At 46.7% G+C, this 25,764-nt stretch overlaps 1 protein-coding gene across 8 annotated transcripts in view; it reads left to right on the forward strand.

Annotated features, from left to right (window-relative positions):
- Tenm4 (teneurin transmembrane protein 4) overlaps positions 1 to 25,764 on the forward strand; it is a 715,396-nt gene that overhangs the window by 339,272 nt on the left and 350,360 nt on the right. For all 8 annotated transcript variants that reach the window (XM_013511959.1, XM_013511956.1, XM_013511957.1 and 5 more), the window contains one exon: positions 5,340 to 5,609. In XM_013511959.1, the coding sequence (XP_013367413.1) occupies positions 5,340 to 5,609 (270 nt within the window). The remainder of the gene's footprint in view (positions 1 to 5,339; positions 5,610 to 25,764) is intronic.

Here is a 25,764-nt window from a genome sequence, read left to right on the forward strand (position 1 = left end):
CTGTAGCTCACTCTTTGTTCATACTCTCGCCAGGCTCCTTACCATAGCTGAGGTGGAGAGCTGGGCTCCAGTCAGACAGCCAGAGTCAGGCTGTCCTCCAAGACTTAGGTTAGATGGCCATGAACTTACTCCTCTGTCTTGGTTACTTTTCTCTTGTTGCTGAGACAAAATACCTGACACCCAGAATAAAGGAAGGAAAGGTTTACTTAGTTCACAGTCTGTGGAAGTTTTAATCCACACTCCACTGGCTCCAAGGCAGGGTGGCACATGGCACATGGCACAGGGCAGCCATTCATGGCGGTGAGAAAACAGCAAATGCAGCAAGAGCAAAAGGGAGGAGTGGTGGCAAGCAGCCTCTTTTTCTGCCTTACATATGTAAACTATCTGCCCCAGGGCAAGTGTAGCACTCACACCTATAATCCCAGCACTGGGCTATGGATCAATCATAAATCTAGAAACCCACCCCATGACTGCATGAGGATTTGAGGGGACATGCAGACACAAAGCATAACATCACTACTGCAGTGATGTGAGGTGACATGTCAGCAACAGCAAGCTGGTAATACCAAGTAAATGCTGAATGCATGTTAGTCCTCGGTTTTGGTATTTATTCATTCAACAAGCCCATTTGGCATCTTCTCTGTGTCAAGCCCTATGTGACCTGGAGAGAAAGATGCTCTAAAAACTTGGTAATTTGGAGGAGAGGCTACCCTGGCTCCTGGATTCCTGTCCTTCACTCCATATATCCACCAGTCACCAAGGCCCCTTCATCCTCTCCCAGAATGCCTTGCAAATCCATCCCTCTTCTTCATTCCTCTGCCACTTCCCTGTTCGAGCCACTCTCATCTCTCTTGGAGGTTAACCACAACACTCCCCTTTGCCCCAAGTGCCCCTTGGGCCATTGTGTGCACTACATCAAAATGAAGCTTAGAGCAACTCCATATACCTGACACTGAGCTTCTGAACCTGGCTTTGGGGAGCCTTAACCAGAACCATTGCTCTCTAGACCAGTGGTGCTGAACCTATGGCATGCATGCCACAGCAGGCCATTTGTATCATTGAAAGCTCTACAAGGTTTGCCATCACTGTCCTAGACCATTCTGTCTCTGCCTCTCCTTACCCCGCTATGCACAGCCCATCCCTGCTACACTGCTCCCACACCCACAGCGAGAGGTGTCTCCAACTCGGGTACTTCAGGGATTCCTATCTTTCTGTCTGCAGAGAGAGACTTAAGCTCTCCTGGGCGCCTGGCGGGTGTGACCAGGAATCCCTTACAATGAGTGCAGCTCACTGCCCTGCTCTCCTCCACAGACATAAGCAGTAGTGCACTAGGCCCTGTCATTTATATACATTTGACAGTGTTATTTAATTCTTACAACAGCCCCAGGCTGCCTCATTTGCCCGAGATCACAGAGGTAAGAGGAGTGGGTCATGCACAAAGCCACTTCCTAGACAGATCACACTGATAGACCACTTCATTCTGGACTCTCAATTCACTGGGCCATATACAAGCACTGTCACAGCAAGTGGACACCTTGCCCTATTTGTTGGCCATACTATTGCCCATTTTTATCTCTTCATGTTCTTGCAAATCAACATGAAGTTTGTGTGTATCTTGTGACTCTCCCATCCCCACCAATCCACAGGCTTGGATCCATGAGCAAGCTGCCTCAGGCTTGAAACATGAGGGCCTCTCAACTCTTTCTCAGCTTGTGGTTGGGAGCGCAGCTTCTGGCATCAGACAGATCTGGTCGAATTCTGGCTGTGCCATTGTCATGAACCTCGGCTTCGTCACTTTACAAACGGATGCTAACTGTAAATAATGCACTTGATAGCAGTGCCTGGGACAGAACAGATGCTTCATAAATGCTGCTGTCAATTGCTATCTCTGAGTTCCAGTAAGAGAAAGGGACAAAATATCTCAAAGCTTGCCTCCAGCTCTTTCCTGCCTATGCTCTACCCTGCCCAACCAGCCCTTTGTTTAGATGCAGCACTAGCACATGAGGGTCTCCTAAAAAGGGAGCTCACTCTGGTCTTTGTAAATCACAAATAAGTGTTCTCATCTCGTATTCAGGCATACACATAGTGGTTTACAAATGGCCATTCTGGGCCATCAAAACTCCCATAAAGTTAGCAGGTCATATATTATCACCCCATTTGAAGACAAAAACATTGACACTTGGAGGATTACCAGTCCCAGATTGCACAGCTAGATGCTAAATGGAGTGAGATGTCAACCCATGTCCTGGGCTCTCAGGAAAGAAGTTGAAAGGTCACAAAGTAAACAGACCGTGAGGACTTCTCACATGTACTGAAATAAATCTCCCAAACTCACCTATGAGAGGTACTGGCTCCCTCCACAGACTTGCTAAGCTCTTAAAGTTGCCTCTGACCTTCCATTTCTCCAGTCCCAAGGTGTCTCAACTCACTGGTATTGACTTGATGCCAGTTCTGGTTGCTTAAATGAGTGTGCAGGGCAAGCCATATGGAAATCAATGCAGCCCAGGGTGTTTATGGCAAATAAATTTGACTCTTCACCATGTGGAACAGTCATTCTTCCTAACATGTGAGCGGCCTCTCTTGAGAAGGTTTGGCTCAGCAGAGCACAGATACAGGCTGGGGTGGAAGGTTTGACAAAAGAGGAAAATATGATCAGAGAGTAGCCAGGGAGTGGGATGTGCAGGTAGGGTGGGAAGCCAACTGAGGGCTTTAAGGTCCAATTTGAGGTTTTCTTCTTCTTAAAAAGAGAGCAAAACAAGAGGAAAGCTTGGAGCACGGCACACAGGGGTGAATTCAAAATGTGTAACATCTGGTCTGGTCCAGACCCAGCTAGTCAGAATGTTTGCCTGGCCACAGGCAGAGCCTGGGGCCCCTGCTGTGTGGAGCCTGTGGACATTAAGCACTGTGTAATAACTGGATCTTGGGAGACGCGGGAAAGCATTTAAGGAAGGGTCTGTAGTAGCCAGTGCAGAGTCTGGGAGGCAGTGGGGTCTTGGATAGTAGTATTTACCAACCAGTGTGGAGGTAGTTCATGACTTTAACTGCAAGGCAAGGCTGCATCAGCTTGAACTGCCTGGGGAGCAGAAGCAGGCTCAGGCACACCTTCTCCCAGCTCCCCAGCCTGCTAGCAGCTTCCAAGGCTGCAGAGTCCCATTTGGTTTCTCCTCTCCAGGAAAAGGGTGGAAGGGCTCCCTTATCCATGCTCCAAAGAACTGCCAGGGTATATTTGTTTGTGTGTTTATTTAACTTCCTCAGGGGCCACAGAGTTATTGGTAAGAGCGAAATGCAGTTATAATGCCATCTCTGCTGGTTCTCTTCTGCCTTTTAGCAACCCCTCTCCCTTTCCTCTGCAGGCTCACCTGTCCAGTGCAGTCCCAGCCCTGCTGGCAAAATGCTCTAAGGCTTTGGAATCCACCTCTTCTGTTGTCTCTGTTTACACATTTACTTTCATCCGAAAACTTCTTCTCTGACCTCGCTACCCAGCTGTGCTATCTCTTGCCTCTGTGCTCCCAGAACACTCTTCATGGATCTCCTCTCTGAACTTCACCCCTAAGTCATGTATCTGGTTGTGTCTCCCCATTGACTGAGGGCTCTGTGAAGTCAGGCACCACACCCTGTTCATCGCTAAGCTCAGTAAAGGCTCAGGGCCAGCTTGCACTGGTTTACATGTGGGTGCCACATGCTTATAAGTCCGTCTCCCCAGATCATCAGTTTACCTGGGACATGACCCACACATCCTTCATGTACTCCCTCTTCCTTATCCCCCAAGACACTCCTGGGAACAGGAGAAACTGAGAGAAGCGCCCTGAATAGACACTGAATTAACATGCAAGAAAAATGAAGGGGGCTGTGTTTCCTACGAAGGCTACATTTCCTTGTCTCTCAGATCCTAACCCTGGACAAACTGCTCTTACCCACACCTTACCTAGTATCATGGTTTAGATCTAAAATGCCCCCCAAGAAGCTCTCAGGTATTTGTAAGGTAACTGAATCACAGGGCGCCATACTCATCAGTGGGTACATTCACTGATGAATTCAGTAACTGAATGTACTGTCAGAAGGCAGGGTCTGGGTGGAGGTGGGTCCCTGGGGTGTGACCTGGAAGGTGTATTCCTGTCCCCAACTCCTCTTGTTCCTCTATTTCCTGGCTGCTGTGGGGTGCACACCTCCCTTCCACCAGGCCTCTCCGCCATATGGTTTCTGCCTTGGAGCCAATCAACCATGGACTAAACCCTCTGAATTCCATGAGCCAAACTAAACCTGTCCTCATTTAAATTGTGGGTGCTGGTTATTTTGTCCCAGTGACAGGAACTTAAATCATAGACCCATCCTCAATCATCGGCACTACTAGACTTTCTGGAGCCTTCCAGAAAGCTACCTCTGCTAACTCCCCCATCACAACCCTATCTACCCTCTTTCCCAGAAAGTAAGATCTGGTCAGAAAATAATCAGCCTTGAAAACCAGAGATCAAGGCCTCTCCTTGCCTCACCTACCATCTCTATTCTCTTGCTTGGTGGCTACTCTGAAGGCAGGTAAGCAAGAAGAGGCCAATTGGGGCTGGCCCCTTTGATCTCCAGTTTTCAAGGCTGATTATGTTCCAGCTAGGTTTATTTTAGAGGAACCACAGGGTGAGGAAGCAACAGACATAGCCTATCTCTGCGCCGAAAGCCAGCTCCTCTCTTCCTGTCACCATCGTCTTCCCACCAGTGCTCATGGCTCTCCTGCCCGGGCCAGACGGGAGCTTCTGTTTCTAGGGTGTCGTGTGAGTCTCATGAACTAGGCTTTTGTCCCATTCCAGAATTGCTGACAAGTCCTCCTTGGCAAAGGAGCCCTGAAGCCCTCCATAGAATTTAACAGATGTGTAGTGAGTCTCTTCTGAGTACTGGATTTTGTTCTAAGCACGGGTGTGCCTGCCCTTGTGGAGGTCATCTCCAGCACAAGACACAGACCTCCCCAAAAACCCACTGTGCGGTGGGACTGGGCAGGACTGAGAGGGAGCTGGGAGGAAGTGGCAATGAAGTCCACACAAGTATAGGGGCAGAGGGCACCTGGCAGAGAAGGGGGTACTTGAATTGGGTTTTAAAGATACAGCGTATCTTGGACCGAGGGTTAACTCAAAGGTAGAGAGCGCTTGCCTCCGATGCACAAGGCCCTGGGTTCAAAAACAGGAAAGAAAAAAAAAAAAATACAGAGCATCTGGGTAAGAAGCAGAAAGAGCCCAACAGGCAGAAGTCCCTGAGCCAAGGTATGGGCCCGGGCACTAAACGCTGAAGTGAGCTCGAAGAACAGCAGTGAGTGCTGGGGTCAGGCACTGACTACACTCCATGTCTCCTTCCAGGAGCCAACTTCAGCCTGCGGGAGCTGGGGCTGGGCGAGGTGACGCCCCCTCATGGAACCCTCTACCGGACAGACGTGGGACTCCCCCACTGCGGCTACTCCATGGGGGCCAGCTCCGACGCCGACCTGGAGGCGGACACCGTGCTGTCCCCTGAGCACCCCGCGCGGTTGTGGGGCCGGAGCACACGGTCGGGGCGCAGCTCCTGCCTGTCCAGCCGGGCCAACTCCAATCTCACCCTCACCGACACTGAGCACGAGAACACCGAGGCCGGTGAGTGGCCCTCTTGGTCTGTGCCAGTGCCTGGGCTGCGGGCCTGAGGTTTTAATTGCAATATCGATTTTTTTCTGCTCCATCGTTTGCAGCTGTGGCGAAGTTGGTGAAAAATTACTTTGCTCTCAGTGGTCAAAAGTCAGGGCCTTTTGCACAGTCACTCGAAATCGCCACCCATCAATGACATAATCAGAGACTGGGTCGCTGCCGTTTGTGTCCAGATTAAGGAAGTGCCAAAGGGGCTGAGTTACTGTGTACTGGGTACCTGTGATGGTGCAGAGGGCCTGGGATAGCGGTAGCCCCTTGCCCAGCCTGTCCTCTGTGTACCGCCTGTGCCTGGCCCTGCCTGATGCCTGCTCCTGCCATCCCCAGCACCCAGGTGCTCTGCAGTCGAGGTTATCTCCAGGGACTTTGTCCCATCCTGGTATTTTATGTTGATCAGAGGATGGTTTACAACAAAAAATGGTTTTTGGGGGAAAACTTGGAACTTGAGGTTTAGAGATGTTGGTCAAAGGCTACAGAAGCTAAGAGCAATAAGACTTTATGATTTATTACACATATTGACTACAGTCGACACAGGCTGAAAAGGTACGGGCTCGGGCACTGAATGCTGCAGTGAGCTCAAAGAACAAGCAGTGAGTGCTGGGGTCAGGCACTGACGACAGTCCGTGTCTCTTACTTTAAAGACCAGGGACCAGAAAATTGGAGTTATTCAAATTTGGGACTATTTTTTGTAGATTTTACTGGTCCAGAAACTTGAAATTCAAAATCTCTCAAATCTAACATAATGCTCAAAAGTTTCATAATGTACATGGTATATATAAACATCATAATGTACCCCCACAAATATATACAATTATTTCTTGCCCTTTAAAAGAAAGATCAAAAAATTAGTTTTGAAAAGTAAAAACATGAGGCTTGGCCTGGCTTCCCCATGACCTCATGAAGTGCTGGCAGCCACAGACTGACTATTCACTCTCACACGTGCAGTTCTGTCTGGGCCCAGAGACATTATGGAAGGGAAGGGAGATGACTCGTTCACTGGCCTCCTTCTCCTGGTTGAGGGAAAGCAGCCAGTTCCAGAATTTTCCTCCTTCCTCTTGGAATCTGTTGGCATGCCTTGCTCAGAGGGGCTCTGAGTTATTAGGCACAGTCCTGCATGGAGCTGAGCTGCTCAGGAATCTCGCCTTCTGCCATGTCTTGGTTCCCTCTCCAACCTCTGGACACAGTCGGGCCAGCACTGAGGAACGTCTTGCTGGGTCTAGCATTGAAGACTGGGGAAGAATAGCAGAACCCCAGGACAACCCTGCTACCTGGTGCAGTCTCTTGTTTCTGGAAAGCCCAGCGGGGTCTGCAGGTGCTCGCACACCTAGGGAGCCACCAGAGGGGCATGGGAAGGGCAGTGTGAACTCAAGCAGCCAGAGCCAGCCCGATGTCAACGCCCCTCCTGACTTTCAGTCCCAAGTGCAGGAGCCACAGCTGCCTGGGAATTCCCGGGTAGGGCAGGGCCCAGGTCAGAGCTGAGGGCTTGGAGGAGTTAATCTCTAAAAAAGATGCTCCAACTGAGCTGTGTAAAACCAAGTCCTGGATTAGGGATCAGGCAGGTAATCAAGCCTGGCCAAGATCTGGTTAGGAACTTTACCTTCAAAGGTCCAGGTGCAGCACAAATTCCAAAACTGTGTCACCCGAAGACTCAGATATTTCCCAGGGAGCCTGTGAAATTGCTGGAGCATGGGAGAGAGGCAGGTCGTGAACATTAGTTGGGCACTGTCACACTCCCCAACCCCTAAGCTGAGCCCACGCTGAGCCAGCAGCCGCACCTCTTCCCACCTGCATTGAACCAGAACACCAAACCCAAGGCTGGCAGGGTGCCTGGCACGGAGAAAATGGCATCTGGTTAGAGGACGGGAAATCTCAGTTCCATCACTGACCTGGGATGTGGCATTAAGAGACTTGCTTCCTCTCTCCAGATCAGTTTCCCAGTTTATAATATACTTTCGATGAAATCGGCATCCCCTATGTTCTAAAAATGTCTGTGGTTCTTAGGCTGAAAGGGGGACAGTATCTGTACTCTGGTAAGGGAGCAACACTGGTTTAAGCAAATTTAAACCAGTTTCTGTGCTGTAGAACTTCTCAGAGCCTTTAAGATGTTTATGTGCATGGTAATGACAGATTAGCGAAGGACACATGCGGTATTCCTCAAACCAGAGAACCCTTACTTCTCAAAGCATCTGAAGGGACCAGTATTCCAATAGGTGTCTTTTTAGAATAACTAAGCTGAATGACCTGCAGGCTCTTCTAGATCTAGGATCCTGTGGTTGGAAATACTGTAACAGATGAAAGTGCATGAGCTGAAAGTAATAATAACATGAATAGCTCATTGCTGCTGACTCTCAGAACTCAAGCGCGGTGCTAAGCACTGTCGCTGTGTGATCTCCTTTGCTTCCTCTACAGCACTTTGATGTAGACTTTTTATCCCCATTGCACAGAAAAATTAAAATGCAGCCTAAAGACACTAAGAATCCTGAGTAGGCCATACAGCTAGTAAGATGAGTCTGGGACTCAGGCCTGTACAACTTGAAAAATCTTTACTCATTTAGCCCTAGTGGTTCTAATAAATTTCACTGCAGCAAAATATTGGGTTGTTTGTTCTTTTGAAGTCTTCTTGCCATGGTGACAAATGATCATTTTCCATAAAGTCATGCCAGAGTAAGATACGCACCGCCCACTTTATTGTGTATTCCCTGAGAGCTGATTTACAGTTGAATTAAGCCTCTGCTGGGTGATAATGACATATTTGATGAGACTGAAGAACTTGATGGGGGGGAGAGGAGATGGCTGCCAGCTCCCAGCCATACCCCCCGCCCCCCGGCTTTGACTGTCCTTTTCACACTGGCCATAGGCCTTTGAGCCCAGCTATACTCAGAGAAGACAAGCACCACAGGAGGGCTCCCGGCTTCTGCATCCCTTGCAGATCTGGGTTTCTCAACCCCAGCCATTCATGAGTGCCCGCACACTCATCCACCAGCCTCAATTGGGAAGTTATGTTAATGGTTCTGCTGTACTTGGGTCTAAGTAATGACAGCAGTCACGGGACTGGCTCACTCTTATTCACTGCAAAGGTTCACAGTGCTCTTGCTCAGCTGGGAAAACCGAGGCGTCAAGAGATGAGGGGTGTGTGTGCTGCCACATTTCTAGATGACCTAGAGCCAGGTCTTAGTGTCTTGGTTCTTTTCAGACTGTCCCCTTCCCACTCCTCTTTATACCCTTTCTCCTTCTCTCCCTCTCTTCTTTCTCAACTCTATCCTCTGCTTCTCTCACATCCGACCTGCTCCCAGCTCTCTCCGTCTTTGATGAGAACTGGGATCTCACTATCAAAACAGCACGATTCCACATGCCGTGCTAGCCAGCATGCCACCATGTCGCCACTATTCAGGAATAAAGGAAAGCCAGTGACCTCTGCTGAGGGCCTATGGCTGCACATATCCAATTACCGGAAATCCTAACAAGGACATTCCCATTTGCCAGGTGAGAAAGTCAAGGCTACAGAGGGGTCAATTGACATGACTGTCAGTAAATCAGCAATGCTTGGATTTGAACCCAGGTCTCTCTGATCCTGCAGTCCAAGCCCTTTGCTTCCCTCCATCTGAATCAGCGGGAGTTTTAGACTGTCAACTGAGTCCACCAAAGATGTACAACCAACTTCTCAGAGCTCCTCGCCAGATAAATGAGAATTGTAAAGAATAACCCCCAGTGACCTCCAGCCACAGGAACATTGACTCTGCCTCTACACCCAGCCTCGCATTAGTCAATAGTAATTGTCAACAGTATTGACAGCGGTGGAGGCTTTTGCTGAGGTCACAGTGATGTTGCATACAGCTGCCATCAATAATAACTTTTATGGGGTCCATTAAAACCAATTCCTGCCCCTGAAGGTTAACGTCAGCAGCATTCAAGTTGCTGCTTAATATCTAAAATAAATACAAAATTGACTGCGTAGCGTAAACACGAGTCTTCCTCCTCAGGGCCATCAGGCAGAGCCAGCCCTCAACCCCTTCTGCCCAGAGGGCCCAGCACGGCTGGAGGATGGTGAGGAGGAGCTGACATGTCAGGCACACAGCTGGCATTCAGTAGATGCTTTTTAGAAGGCACAGGTTACAACTGGAGCTCCATTCCCAAACACTGGGTCAGGATGACACCTTGTCTGTTTGGTGCATTCATTCTGTAATTTGTTCAATAACCATGCGGAGCTCCTCCAGCATGCCAGGGATTGTTCTAGAATGTAGAAACAAGATGGATGGTATGGGTTGGGGTGACAGGGAGGTATAATCACCCATGGCCATGTCATAGATAGGAAAGAACACTAATTTCAGAGTCAAGTGACAAGGACTGGACTGATATCTTGGTTGTGCTAGGTCCTATTGTGAGACCTTGGGCAGGTCACTTCACCTCTCTGAGCCAGTTTCTCATTTTAAAAACAGTATGCCAGAGGCTACCAGGGGGTAGGAGAGGGCATAATGGGAAGCTGTTATTCGGTAGGCACAGAGTTCCAGTTTGAGATGACGAGAAAGTTCTGGAGATGAATAGTGATGATAGTTGCACAACAGTCTAAATGTGCTAATCCACTGAACCGTGCACTTAAACATAATTAAGGTGGTGTCACTTCATTTATAATTTATCACAATAATTTAAAAATACAAAGCTCACATGACTTGCTTCCTCAAGATACTGCTGTGAGCCTGCACAATGCTGGTGAAGCATCTGATGTCTGTAGGTTCTTAATCCACACTGACTATTAGTGGTAATTGTTTAGAGCGCTGTGGGATGCCATTCCTTCTGCCCAGAGGGTACAGAGGCTCCTTCCTTCTCTTTGCGCATGTTATGCACTTGGGCTTGAAGGCCTGCTAGGATCTCACTGAGCGTGAGTGGTCCTGGAGAGGCGTTCCCAGGACAGGCAATTTCATGAGCCAAAGCTAAGGCATGAAGAGGCACGGTAGGAATAGTGCAGATTTACTCCATGCTTAATCCCAGAGGTAAATGGAGAAATTCACTTAGAAAAGAAACAGTGCAATAGAATCACAGTTACTCCCTAAATTATCAAGCAGCCTGGAAATTATTGGTTAACCTAATTAGGCAGCCAAATTGCTTATTCAGAGTCCTTAGATTAGGTGAGCATCTCCAAAGCACCGGGAGAGAGGAGCTCATTACCAATTTCACTCCATTTATTCTCTACCCAACCTGGCCCCATATCCATGAAACTCAGGTTTTAAAACTCTGTAAAAGTTCTCATAAAATTCGGAGTAGTCAGAGTACTGTAGCAACTGTATAGCAAGGGGACACCATCTTCTAGACAGGGAAGTTGGGCCCCATCCGTGGGGCTAGAAATGAAAACCCCACATTTGACGATTCTGCTTTGGGAGCCAGCCTATCCTCCCTCCCAGACATACAGAGGCACTAACTATTTTCAGAACAATAAAGTGTCCTGCTGGTCAGAGTTATCCACTTAAACCCTGTGCAAACCGGGAGCTCTCAAGTTCCAAAGAGGACCTAGAAGGGCCTGATACAGTCAGGGCATCTGGGAGTCTGTGTGTTAGGGGAGACCATAGAGACCACAAGCCTCAACCTTAACCTCATTCTTAACCTTTTCTTGTTTCCTAACCAAGGACCCTGAGATTTGAAGAGGTCAGGTGACCTGTTGAAAGAGACATTGCTAGTCAGTGGCAGAGCTGAGGTCTGAGCCCCGATCCGTTCCTCTCCAGTTCCTCTTGACCACTGCACTCTACAGTTTGTACTATAGAATGTACTATAGTTTATGTGAAAACACGTTTTCATTAGCTCAATGTATGTAATATATGAGGTCTAGGAGATAATTATGGCTGTATCCAAAACACAAGTTTCTTTGCCTAAGAAACTTTAACAAAAGAAACTGAATTTATAACCTGTCAGAGCCAATCAGAACCTAGAGAGTGTACTGGTGCACCTTCAAACTGTGACAAGCTAGAGAAAAGACATTTGGAGTAGGGATTGCAGAGGTTGAAGAGAAAAGTCCAATGAGGAGGTATCTGAGAAAGTTTCATGTAGGAAGTGCTGGTTCCTAGGCTTTGAGGGATGGAAGGACTGTGCCAGAGGGGAGAGAAGGCATTTTTTGCAGACAAAGAGCAAAGGTATCCCATGAGGCTGAAACGTAAGTACAAATGTGTTAATGGGAAACGTGGAAACAGAGTGTGCTAGGAAGTAGTGTTTCTGAGTCAGTGTTTTGTCTGCCTTTTTGTGGCCCTTCCTTGTGCCGGGTACTGCTGTAAGTATTGGGGTGCCAACAATGGTCAAAATTTGCAAAACTGCTCAGTGCAATGAAGTCAGCAAGAGTTGCACCTGTTCTAGAACTCCTTTCCCCTGCCCCTTCCCCAGGATCTTGCTAACATTGGCAATGACCTCAGTACTGCTAGGTTCTGTAATGATGGTGGGGAAGGGGACTCAGAGCTGATCGCCTCCTACCCTCCCAGCTACTTTCAGCCCAATTGCGGGTCCTGTAGGCACTGGCTTGCCCCGTTCTTATTTCCTCTCTGCCATTCTCATTTTTATTCTTTCTCATTCTTTACTTCTCCCTCCCCCCTCCCCGTACCCCTCTCCTCCCCTTCTCCCTCTTCCCTCCCCCTCTCCTTCCTTGCCCCTTCCCCTCCCCTCCCCTCCTCTTCTCTCTCTCCGTATCCCTCTCCCGATCCCTCTCCCTATCTCTTTCAGTGGCTTTGATCATGAATCATCCCCAGCTCTTCCTCATGCCTCATTTCATCCTGCTGCTTATCACCTTGCTTTCTGCCCTTGTAGCCTGACTCCCACACCCAGCCTTGCCTTTTCTTCATACGAGACCCTTGGCACTGTCTTGTTTTGTTATAATCTTGGCTTTCCTTTAACCATTATTTCAGGACTTTCATCTGCTCAGCTGCCTCAAGCTGCCTTAGTGAAGTCTGGCAGGGCTTCGGCTCCATAACACCCCCTCTGCTGGGATCGCCTGGGGTCTGGGAGTCAACAGCTGACAACCACTAATACTGCTGAAAAGGACTTTAAGTCCTGGCCCAGATCAAATGCCCCTAACATCCACTCCCCACCAACGACCTCTGTGAGCAATACCAATCCAACCCTACCCTGCTTCTGAACTAGGAAGGTAGGGAAAGGAGGCAGGGTGATGCAAAGCCATGCTAAATTAAGATAAATTGCATTCTTGAAACTCGGTTAAGACCCGCTGGGTGTGCAGAGTGGTGCAGCAAACAAGAATCTTGATTTTAATTTGAGCCAACATGACTTTCAATTCCAGGGGAAGCAGCGATGTGCACAATGACAAAATTCCTACTGAAAGACACGGGAGAAGTGCTTTTCTCCCTCAGTGAGCTCAGCCTTGTCCAGGGACCGTGGTACTCAGCCTGCTTCAGCTTCATCTACTCCGGGATGACTATAGGGGAGAAAGATCATGACCAGTGATGGGAAAAGATCTTCCTGCCTGTAGCAGCATAGTTTCAGCACAGTGTGTGGAGGCCAGGGCTGAATCTGGTTTCAATTCTAGGCTGTCATCTGTCCTGATGTGATCCCAGGCCAATCACTTCTCTGTAGCCATTAGTTTCCCCATCAGCCAAATAGGATCTTGGGACTCTCAGGCAGTGAGGTAACTTGGAAGGAGAATGGACTTTCAGGTTATGCTTGGAATCCCGGCTCAGCCGCATAGGAGCTAGGTGATGTTGTGCAAATACTGAACCTTGCCAAGCCTCAGTTTCCTCATCCGCAATGTAAGAATAAATGTCTATTCTATTCCTGAGGCCATGCTAAAGATGGAAGGTAATTATATCCATTAGAGAACCAGGAGAGTGTTTTCTAAATTGTAAGTCATAACCAACTGTGAAATAAATTCTGTGACTCAGCACCATCATATAAAATAATAATAAAGTAGAGAGGAGCAGTCTAGAGAGCAGAGCACACACTAAGCTAAGTTCTGTCTTCTGAAGTCTTTGTCTCAGCTACACTTTGCACACAGCAACAGCAACAGCACTGGGTCATCATGGGAGATGTACTTGTTACGATAGATTTCATTTTCAAGAAAGATTTTGAAAAAGGTGCCTAGCCCATAGTGGGACCTGATAAATTTTAATTCCCTTCCTTTAAAGGCTCCTGAGCCCAAAAATTTCATAATTTATCCTGTAACAATTTTGACAAAAACTGTTGGCCTACTATTTCTAGGGCCCCTTAGTGAGAATGAGCTCTTCCTGGGCAGAGTATTGAGGCTCAACTGAAAGAAGATAGACTTTGGGATCTGATGGACTGACCCAGGGTCCCAGGGCTTGTATAATGATAATGTGGGAGTGTTGGTTGGTAGAACCTGGCCATCTCTTCTTTGTCCTTGGGAACCAGTCATCCTTGGGGTAGCTACGAGGACAGCAGAAATATCCCTACCCAGGGAGAGGGTGCTTAGGAGGCTCCAGGGCCTGGATGAGGCATAAGCTGGGTTCAGGTTCTCCCAATCAGCTAGATCTCTCTGCTCAGCACCAAGGTAGCAGGAGAGGAACCAGGGCAAATATGTATGAGCAGCATATGAAACTGTCATGCCAAGTGAAATTTGGCTTCCCCCAACCTCTGGATTCTTACCACAAATTTAATTGCAAGTGAATCAGCCTAAGCAGATGGACCACCACATGGAGACTGCCTTCTTTCCTTTGACTTTAGGCTGGAGGGGGGCATATGGGGCAGGGGTGAAGGAGGCTCTAGGGACTCATATAGGTTGGAAATGTGAAGCAGAGTGCAGGGAGGGTGAGTGATTACCAATGGAATCCCTGGATCTAGGACTAGTGCAAACCCACAAAATACCTGTTTCCAAAACAACGTGCCCAGCTACCTGTGACGGGGGACACAGCCAGAGTGAAGAGCATTAGCCTAGCAGTGGGAGTGCTGAGATCTGACTTCTGGCTGGGATTGTTTAAGAACAGCAAATGTTTGTTATGGCTAAAGCTTGAGGGATTAAGAAGAGACAGGACCCGAGAGGAAAGTTGGGCTTTATCACTGCCGGGGATGTTTCTGAACTACTGGCTTAAGTTCAGCCCATCTTCTGGAGGTGATAAGGAATCACAGAAAAGTTTTAAGCAGGGAAAAGGCAAAGGTAGCAAATATCTTCTCTGATTCAGGTGAGAACAGACGTATAGAGGACCTTACTCTTGAGAAGACTGGAGTTGCCTTTAATTTTGATTTGTAACCACTTCAGCAGAGATGGCCTATGGGTCTAGCTGGAAACTATCTTTGTATTGCATTTACCCTGGACAGTTAACCATGAACTTGACTCGATAATCTCAATTCTAGTCTCTGCTAAGTTTGGGCTTTAAGGATCCTTCAGAGGTCACTCTACTCATTTTCTGAGTTTGTTTATAAAGAATTTGCTTGTATGTAATTCCTGTCCATTTGTGTTGGTAAATCTGACTCAGTCTTGGTTTCCTAGAAAACAGAGCTTGAGGCAGGCATACGGGCCAGTGCCTTATTTGGGAGGTAACATCTCAGAGCTGTGAGGCAAAGAAAGATGAAAAGCAAAGGATAGTGGTTCACAATTGCTGGCCAGTGCTTCACAATTTCCTCAAATGTCATGCCTGGTCTCTAAGCAGGCTTGCCTCCTCAGGACATTCCCAGCAGGCTGTCTGGAGAAATCATACCTCCAGAAGAGGCTATAGGAAGAAAGCAGGACAAGCAGTTGATGGGCCCTGAGCTACAGAAATCAATGCACCCAAAAAGAGTGAATGGCCACAGTGACAAATGGTTCAGATAGCTGAAGACCTCGCCAGTGGTGACCCCAAGAGAATCTGGAGGGGTGCATGTGCTCTGATTAATACCCTCTTAATGGCTTCATTCTCCTCTTTTTTCTTTTGTCCCTCCCTCCTCCCCCTTTCTCTATTTCTTGTTACTCACAAACTCTTTAAGTACAAGAATACTTACTATTTATTACACTTCTACAGTGAACCAGATAGTATGCAAGCATTGTTTTATGTAATTACTGTTCTCAGCCTATAAAAGATAAGGCTTCAAATTTCCATTTTACGGATGGTGAAACTGAGGACTCGGAAGCCTAAGTAACTTGCCATCCAGGAAGTTCCAGAGATAATAATTAGCTTAGGGCCATCTAAATCTAATGCTCTTACCACTGGCCATATTCCCTGATGGAGACAAGAATAAGTGAATGACTGCTAATACATTTGCACCTCTAAAAGGTACCTACACACCAAACAAGCCCCTCTGAAAACACTGAGTAACCCATACTGAAGTATGTCTCTGGAGCCAGACTGACGGGAATCAAATCCCAGCTCTTCCACTACTTTGTTGTCTCTCGTTACACACAGTGGGTCTCTTCATTTCTGCATGTTTGTTTCCTTATCTGTAAAACGAGGACAGTTCTGGTATTCACTTTACAGGGTAGTTGTAAGAATGAAGTACATTAAGACAGTTAAAGTACTTTAATAGTGCTAGCACTATTAAAGTGGAGTGCCATGTAAGTGTATGTTTTATTATTATTAATTGCACAACACTTCATGACTCACAAAGTGTTCTCACATTTTGTTTAACCTTAGCAACAATCTTGGAGGGAACTATCAGTCTCACCATTGTCTAGAAGTGCTTTTACATCACACAGCTGGAGTGCAGGGAGACAGGATTCAACCCAGGTAACTCTGACTCCACACCCACGCGCTGCTCTTGCTCTTTCTCTGGCAGCTGGTCAGCCCTGCTCTCAACTCCCAAGATGGTTCCCAGGTACCAGGGTCAACTGGGAAAGGGCTCCAGCAAGCCTGATTTTCTTTGGGCCAGTTTCTCCAAGTCTGTAGTATGAGACAGAGCCTTCTTCTGGAAGAAATACTTCCCTTCAACTGAATAGCCAACACTTTTATGTTTCAAACACTGAAGAGGAATTTTCTTCCCACCCCCACTCTCCAGCCTGCTCCTAAATGAGTTTGCTGTGCCTAGTTCTGTAGTACCTTAGCTCCAAAATAAATTGCTTTCCCAAATGCACCTCCAAGGAAATAAGAGTACCAAACAAGAGAGGTTCAAAGCATGGTATAAACAAAGGGAAATTGTTTGCGATTCCACCTGCCCATAAAGGTGGAAGAAGGAGGAGAAAGAGCCATCTTGCGTGTGAAGTGGGCTGTGAAAATGCAGAAGGTGTCCTTCAAGTAGGAACCAAATGGGCTAAGGTGGAAAAGGTCGACAGCAATTAGAAGAAGCAAGGCACCTCTAGGCATCTCTCACTTGGCAGCAGAGAGAAACTGCTTCCACCCAAAGGATTTAGCTTTCTTTCTACCTGTAGCCACCACCTCCAGTCATTTACTACCTCATCACTAGAATTATGAGAGCTAAAGGATGGATTTCATTTGGAGAAAATATTGTGTCATTTTTCCCACCACGCTAGATTTTAAAAGGTTTACAAAAACCTGCCCTGGCAGCTTGGCCATTATTATTCACATTTAGAGAAAGAATTATAGTTCATGACACCTTTTAATACTTGATTTTCTGTAAATCACTGTATCATCTCAGTCCAGGACTCCTGAGCCCACACCCTGACTCTGACCCTGGCCATGTCCAAGTGTTTCCGAGGCTCAGGGGTAAGACTTGCAGGGGACAGCATACAGTGGGATTATAGCTTAGATTTATTACTACAATGGGATACAAAGCAAGTCAGCCAAGACAAAAGATTCTCTGTGGGCCAGAGTTTGAAGGAAGACAAGCAAAAGCTTCCAAGAGCTTCTCTTTGCAAGCTGTGCATGATATATGTAATTCTCCAATGATGAGTTGTGAAGACACCTGCACACCAAAGTTGTCTGCCAGGGAGGTGAGAGGAAGACCCAAGGCCAAGGGTTTGATCAAGGGTTGGTCACATAGACACCCTCTGCCTACTGAGCACCAAACTGTAGACTCTCAGAGGGAAACCAGGTGTTTAACATAAACCCATTACTTGTTTAAACAATCTAGGCATGGTGAGCCATTCTGATCATTTGGAGACCAGGAAACTGTTTACCAAGTTCCCAGACTCAAGACGCTTGGGCAGTCTTGCAAACAGCGCTCTCTAAAGATATAGTCTAGGGCCTGCTATGGGAGCTCTTTTCTGCCCATTGCTGTGGACTTCCTGTTTGACTGGCAGAACACTCAATGCATATTTTTGGAGAAGCTTTGTAGATTTTTCTTTATTTATCATTCTTCATGCGGTAACTCTTAGAAAGTGGTTATAAACTTCATCTAGGAGAAATTGCCTGGTAAAGAAAATTCATTGCTAGTGCTGGAAATGAAAGTAAAGAGAAAGTGAAATGATGGATCTCATTTAGGGGAACAAACAAACCACGCTGAAACAAACCTCACAGTAGGGCAATACTCCTAGGTCTCTAGTGGAATGGATGAGTCAGGGATTGGGGGGAGGAATGTTATGAAGCTCAGTGGCTGACTGTGAGCTGTGTACAGTTGGCAATGCTCGTGGAGATGTAGGGCTGCAGGAAGTCTGAGGTAGTACGGGCTGGTCTCTGTCTCAGGGTTTGTGCTATAAACAAGCCAGCAGACATCCCTTCGACAGCCACCCCCCAGTGACATGTCCGCACCAGGAACTACCCTGTGTGGCCAGCAGGCAGACAACCAAGGGACTGCTGAAATGGAACCATAGAACCAACTCAACCAGACTGGCCTCTCATCTCTGCCAATCCCTGGATAGGCTTTTTAGGAGTTTCATAGAAAAGAGGTAGCTTGGAGGTGGTGAGACCTGGACTCCTGGATGCTAGAGAGAAAGCTGTGTCTTTTGGTCAGATATGGAGAAAAAATCCCTGACAACTGGGTACCCTAAGTTCCCTGCTATGGTCAGGTAGCACCAAAATCCCTGTGAATACCATCCGGCCACCCGTAGGCAGTTGAACAAAGGTGGGTTTACTGGTTCCACAGCAAGGAAGAAGACATACTATGGGAGCCATGAGAGGTAACACTTGACCCTGTGATAGTGACGTCAGAGTAGTTCAAAGAAATAGAGCTCAACTCTGAGTTGGATATTGTCAGGGAATAGGGGCTGTTCTGTGCCTGGGTATCATAATCTTATAGAGAGAGAATGATGTGAGGCTCAAGCGCAAACCAGGAAAGAGGTGGCCGTCACATTAGACAGGATGAGGAGGGGGATGTTTAGTTATTTTGTTGTTGAACAATGTTCTTAGGTTCATGTGAAATGTTCTCAGCTTTGTGTGACATGAATCCAGAATGGCCTTGTCTTTTCCTTGATCCATTATGGCCCTAGAGTTGTCTGAAGTTGGAGTGTGAAATCATTTCCTTTAACTGGAAGATACTACAGCCTAGCTGTGAGTGCCAGGCCATCTCCCGTCTATCACAGACTGCTTTTCCCTTTTTATACAAAACCAAAAGACAAAGGATAGAAGAGCAATACCAGGTATGACCGCTTGTTTCCAGGGCCTTCAGTAACCTGCACCCATAATGAATTCCAGTATCCAAGGAAATAATAATGAAAATGATAGATGCAATGGTACTAATGAATTATGTACTATTATGTGATTATTTAATAAAATACACTCAATAAATAATCAGTATAGGTCCAGTATATAATGTATTCTTTAAATATATAATCTTATTTCATCCTCTTAATTACTCTGCAAGATTGGTATTTTCTTTTTTAGCAGATAAGGAAATAGAGGCTCAGACAAGTTAAGTGTTATTAGATAAGGCCACTTATCTAATAAATAAGAGAGGCTGAATTTAAACATAGATATCTGCCTGACTCCAAAGCCCACACTTATCCCTGTGGACCAGGCCTCCTAGACATGGAGGTGACTGTGGATACTGAAAGAGATGGTTGGCCATGCTACTTGATGAGACTAGAATTTGTCCAAGGAGTTCACCAGTTCTGCAGCAGAGCTGAAGCGTGTTCATAGATAGGAGTTTCCAAGACCACAAAATCTCATGGCCCATAGTAGGCCAGACCCTGGCTGGATAAAGCAGTCCCTGGGAGCTGCTGTCATAGCTCCAGCAAGTGAGCCATTTCTGGCATCCCCGGAGGGTGAGGGTGGGTTGGCTCTAATTTCTGTTTCTGCACAGCTGGCCAATTAATATGAAAAAGAGCTGCTCATTATTGATTAACTTTGTATTCTGCACGACGATGTCTTAATGAAGCTCAATACGTAGAGCTCCAAAGCTGGGGTGAAGTCTTCTAAGTAGAAGTGATGGTTAACCTTGTCTCTCCTCTGAGGTTCAGCATTTCTTCATGGAGAGGGAACTCAAAGTCCTTCTGAAGTATGCCCGTTGGTCAAGAACAGTGTTTTTCTTCCAGTGGTTCACTTTGTATTTAATTTACAACTTTTCTACCAATCTGTGGAAATATAGCAAAAGCATGGTTTACTCGTCTATCTCAATGTAATCTATACATATGCACAAACTGGAATGTGTTCTCAGTGCATCTTGATGAATAATCATGCCCATGTTTCAGAATACTAGAGCAAGGCTTAGAGAGAAAAATAAGATATAAAACTAATACTGGATGCTGTGTTCCCTTCCTAGGGCTGCTGTAACAGAAGTACCAGAAACTAAGCACCTTTAAACAACAAAAATCTATTGTCCCATAGGTCTGGAGGGGAGTCTGCAATCACAGAGCATGTACTCTCTGAAACCTAGGAGAAATGCTCCTAGGAGAAACCTAGGAGAAACCAAGGAGAAATGCTCCTTGCTTGTTCCTGGCACCTGATGGGCTGCTGGCAATCCCTGGCATTCCTTGGCTTGTAGTTACATCACCACAATCTCTGTCTTCTTTGTCTCATGGCATTCTCCCTGTATATCACTGCATTCACTTGGCTGCCTTTCTATAAGAGCATTACTCAGATTGAATTAGGGTTCATCCCATTTCAGTCTGGCCTCATCTTAATGAATAACACCTGTAACAACCTTCTTTCCAAATAAGATCCCATTCTGAGGTATTTCAACATACCTTTTTGGAAGGAAACTATATGTCCCACAAGAGATGCCCAGTAAGTTCCAGGTACTGTGAGCTCCCATCACTTAGAAGCCAGGCTCTGTAATGAGCTTGTACCTTTTTAGTGCCCTGTGAATCTATCAGAAGAAACTATTTTAGTCTGAGTAATGTATAAGTCACTACTCTCCACACCAAAACTCCAGGACCCCTGAGGTCCCCTCTCCCTCTTCCTCTTCCCTCATACCCTTGGTCCTCTTCCCTTCTCTGGCTCACACCACCTCACAGCTGAGCAAGTGAAGTCATGACACCAGATCATAGGCCTCTTCTAAGTCAGCCCTTCTCTGAGGTGGTGATGCCACAGAGAAGATTCCTGCCTGAAACCAGGTGTGTGGCCCTCGTATACATGACTGTGTGTTGACCTAAGGATGTGTCGGTGTGGTCATGTGTGTGTGTGTGATTGCAAGTGTAAAGTGCAGGTTCCTGTGACACGGTGTGAGTGTGTGACATCGGCGCCATTTTTAGTGTAGGAACAAACGTTTGGCAGCACCTAAGGAACAAGCAGAACAAGCCCGTATGGGTTTGAATGTCAACCAGGGTGTGTTTTTGTGTGTTTGTGCATGAGTGAGTGGGGAGGTGGGGATTTCAGCCAAATACCTGCTATATTTTAGAATCAGCCAGAAAACAAGGTGAAGTCTTTCCTCCCATGAAAGTGGGAAAGAAGAGCTTTGGGGGCTGGCTTTCTTTTAGCTTAAAAAAAAAAATAGCAGCATCATCCAGTTAGTGGTTGTTAATTAGGAACAGGTCCCAGGGAAGCTGCTGCTTCGCAGCACCAATAAATCACTCATTAACTGTCCGTGGCTGCTGCCTCCAAGTTGGTTGTTCTGTATGTAGCTCTAGCTCTTTGCAGCCAGGCCAGGGCCTACCTCTGCAGACCTGTCATCAAGGAGAAGGTGCTTGTCTCCCACTCCCTGTCCTCCTGAGAGAATCCCCAGGACAACCCCATCAGGACAAGAAAGGACCAAGTCCCCGCTCCTTGATTCATGGACTTACATCCAAGTCCTTCTGCATTAAGTACCACCCAGACTCAGCTCCTTCGGCCTCACTGGCCTCCCCTCTCAGCGCTCTGCCTCTCTTCGGGCTCCCACTCCACTGTATTCCTTAGAGGGCCCCGATCAAGCCGCTTGACAGCTCTGCACGCACCTGTACCCCCACACCCCCGAGCATGCTGCGTGCTCAGGAAACGAATTCTTTCTCACCCAGCCTCGGCCAACTTTCTCACCAAAACAAAGCCACCAGCAATGTTTTCAAGTATTGATTTTAGCTAAAACAACCATAGACTTGGGGAGGAGGGGGAGGGAGTAACTGCCTAATGGGTATGGAGTTTCTCTTTAGGACCTAAAAAATCCTTTAGAATTAGGGAGTGGTGAAAGTTATACAATATTGGGAATGTACTCAGAACGACTGAATTGCACTTGTTAAAATGGTTTTGGATGGATGAGCTGGAACAGGATAGGAACTCAAGTCTGTCTGCTGCAGGCCCATCCTGTCTTAGGCCGTGGGTTTCCTCCTGCTTTTAGGCCCAGCCCTTTCAAGCCAATTTAAATCTAGAACAGCTAGAGACAGCAGAAGCTGTGTGGTTGGTAAACAGACCCAAGGACAATTCCTCTGCCTCCCTTGTTCAAAGGTCCTACTGTCCTTCCCTGCAGGCTCCGGCCTCCACTTTCAGCACTGCCCACACAATGACCTTTCTAACACGATTAGCTAGACGTCCCCTGCTAGACATTTTTAGTGGCGCCCTAACCTTCTTGCTAAGCAATCATTTCAGGAACCTGTGACTTTGGAATGGCATTTTTTATGTTTGTGATTGGTTTTGAAAATATGTAGAGTCAATCCCAAACTCACAGCCTCTGCTTTTGTGCTTAACTGAGATGTGTAGACAGGCTTGAGGATCATAGCTAAATATTTCCCCCACATGTAAAAAAGATACTTGGCCTAATGAGACCATTCTTTAATCTGGCATGGGGTGGGGGTGAGAGAGCTATTAGAAGTCTTTCAATTGGGGAGGTCAAAAATTCCCACTCTTGGGACTAAATCTAGATGTGACCCTGGAAGCATGAAGTTCAAAGTCAGTAGATTATGGCTTGGTAGAAAACTGGCAAATAAACGGCACCAGTATGCTTCCTCCAGACAGCAAGGCATAGCCCAGAGTCCGCACGTAGTTTTGGTTGGCACCAGTGCAGAGATACTTCAGAAAGGGGAATCAAAAGCTTCAATCCTACCTCTAGGTCCAAATGGAGGTGAGAATAGCACTGTGGGGGAAAGAGCTGTTGGGTGGCTATTTACTTTCAACTCTGGAGCTCATGTCTGGGCTTATTTGTTCATTCATCCATTCTTGCATTCATTCATCCATCAGATATTCATGGGACCCTGTTATGTTCTGGCCCTGTTTTAGTGATTGCAGATAGAAATAAGATTTGTGTATTGGTCAGTATATATTAATAGCTAAACTGACAACAAATGGTTAATTTGTGTTGCGGTAATAAATAATCCTAAGGTAACAGTGACTCAGCAGAATTTTATTTCTTATGCTATTTACCCATCATGCTTTGCTCCACATAATTTCTCCAGGTCACAGGGTAAGAGAGGCTCTGCCATTTTGTAGCTACACTATCTGGAGCAAATGGCACAGTCTGTATGTCTGACTGAGTCATGTGGCTCTTCCCAGAAGATGTGAGCAGGGAAACATGTTCTTCCTATGTGCCCAGAACAAGCAAAGAACAGCTCCACTGAGCACCTAAAGTCTCTCCACAGCCTGAAGGAACAAGGGCTGAGGCAGCAGCTTAGTTGGGCCCCTCCTCCTGAGGTGTCTCCTTCCAAGAGAAGAGATAAGGGAACAAACCTAAAGGTGGAGGGAACCCAGGAGTGTGCTGGAGAGAAGGAAGAGAAGTTGTGACGGCATGTCTGAGCGGAGGGAGGCACTCACTGGAATCTTCCAGCAGTGGAGTACAGCTGACTAGCCAGGAACTGTCCCAGGATGTGCATAGGTGCAGATATAATGTGACTGCTGGGGCAGGAGGCTGGGGGAGGTGAGCGTGAATAAGCAGGACCTTGGACACCATGTATAGGTATCTGAGCCTGATTCTGCAGGAGAAGAAAAGCCATTGGAAAGCTTTTAGGAAGGAATTTAATCCAAAGGTGCATTTTAGAAAGATCACCATGGGTTTCACCTTTGAAGGAGCATTAGACCCAGATGATAACCCCTGGAATCAGAGTGGTTATCATGCAGACAGATGAAAGAAATGGTTAGGTGGAGGGGACGAATAAAATTAGTAACTAAATAGATACAGGCAGTGGGAGAGAAAGTGGACATGGGTTTGTGATCTAACTTTTGATTGGGCCTATGTCTTAATCTATGCAGGCTGCTATAACCAAAATACTTAGATCCAATAAATTATCAACAACAGAAAATTATTGTTCCTAGTTCTCAAGACTGGGAAGCCCAAGATCGAGAAACCAGCAGATTTGTTATCTGTTGAGAGCCCACTTTGTGTTTCCCAGATGGCACCTTCTTTCTATGCCCTCGTGTGGTTGGAGGTATGAACAAGCTCCTCGAGCTTCTTGTGTAAGGGCGCTAATCCCGTTCATAGGGCAGAGCCCTCATGCCCTAATCACCTCCTGAAGGTGGCCTTGCGTCTTAATACCACCACACTGGGTGTTAGGTTTCAGCATGTGAGCTTTAAGGGGGCGCAGATAGAGCAGTTGGCAGGGCAACTGTGTGGACACAGGGAGGAAATGCTGGAGTACAATTGCGGAGGAAGATAATAAGCTGAGTGTCAGATGTTGTCCAGTCTGAAGTACCTGCGGACCCTCTAAATCAAAGTGCCCATGAAGCACTTGGTTATTAAAGCTCAAAGCTTAGAAGAGCGTCTGCCGACCTTCCCCGAGTGTCTAAGAAATGAAAGGGGCGGGGTCACCTCTGGGGAAAATAGAGCTTTCCTCCAGGAATCTTGAATTACACATTTGTTGGTACCAGAATTGCTTTTTAAATTGTGTCTCAATCTGGGTGTTTTCAAAATGGAGTCATTTCCTGCTTATCACTGTCCCAAGCTAGTCTCTTAGGCTGAGGGAGGTCACAGCTCTCTGGGCTTCTGCAGCTCCCATTGTGGTGGTACCAAGCCACTGTCATTAAAGACCTCCGAGCCCCCAGAGGGCTGTCACATGTTTATCCGGCCCTGCACCCAGGTGCACAGCAAATGGTTCTTGAACAAATGAATTAACTACAAACTTTTCAAAACTGTCAGGTCCCTCGTGAGAACATAAATAGTACTTTCATTTTCCAGAAGCTTTTAATAAATTATAACTCAGCAAATTAAAATAAACATTTGTTTTAACTTCTACCAACCAAGTCTCTGGAGGGTTGGACACCTTTTCATCTTCAAAGTACTTTCAAAACAATAACTGGCTTTCCCCAAAGGCCCTCTGTGGATGTTGTAGACTGTAAACAGATACAGAACTGTATTAACATTCAGCAGCAAAGATGCCTCAGGCCAGTTTTTAAAAGTACCTTCTCCAGAAAGAAAAATAAATTGTTTCATCAGGTTTTTTTTTGAGTGTTTTCAATGTGCCAAGAGTTGTGCCAAAGACTTTCAGGACCTGTAATGTTAGTGTCTCAGCAGTCCTGTGAAGAAGAGATTCCCCTTTCCTGCTTTCAAGATAAGAAATCTGAGGCTCAGAGAGGTAAAGTGACTTTCCCAAGGACACACAGCAGGTGAGAGGGAGAACCAAGGACGGCTCATAAATTCCTTTAATGCCTCAATTACTGACTTTTACTTTGCCTTGCTATTTCTTGACATTTGGTCTGCAGATTATCTGCATTAGACACATGCAGGAGATGAACCGTGGGCCCTGTTCCAGGCTTTTTGGATGAAACTCTGGAAAGAGAAGCTTGGGAATCTGCATTTTAAATAAACCTCCCAGGTGCTTCCTATGTTCACTGAGATCTGATCACTTACACTTTATACCATAGTGGGTTTCAAAAACAGGTTTTTGTCTAACAGAATGAGAAAAAATCAAAGGGGAAATAACTAAGCCCTGAGCATCCCGTGCCTTGTGCTGAGCTTGGCACTTCGGCTTTCTGCAGACAGCGAGGCAGCATCGTCCTCCCCTGCTCTGCAGGCTGTGCTGGCCAAGATGGAAAGC

The sequence above is a fragment of the Chinchilla lanigera genome, unplaced genomic scaffold (genome assembly GCF_000276665.1).
Source record: "Chinchilla lanigera isolate Chin_1 unplaced genomic scaffold, ChiLan1.0 scaffold00013, whole genome shotgun sequence".
NCBI lineage: Eukaryota > Metazoa > Chordata > Mammalia > Rodentia > Chinchillidae > Chinchilla > Chinchilla lanigera.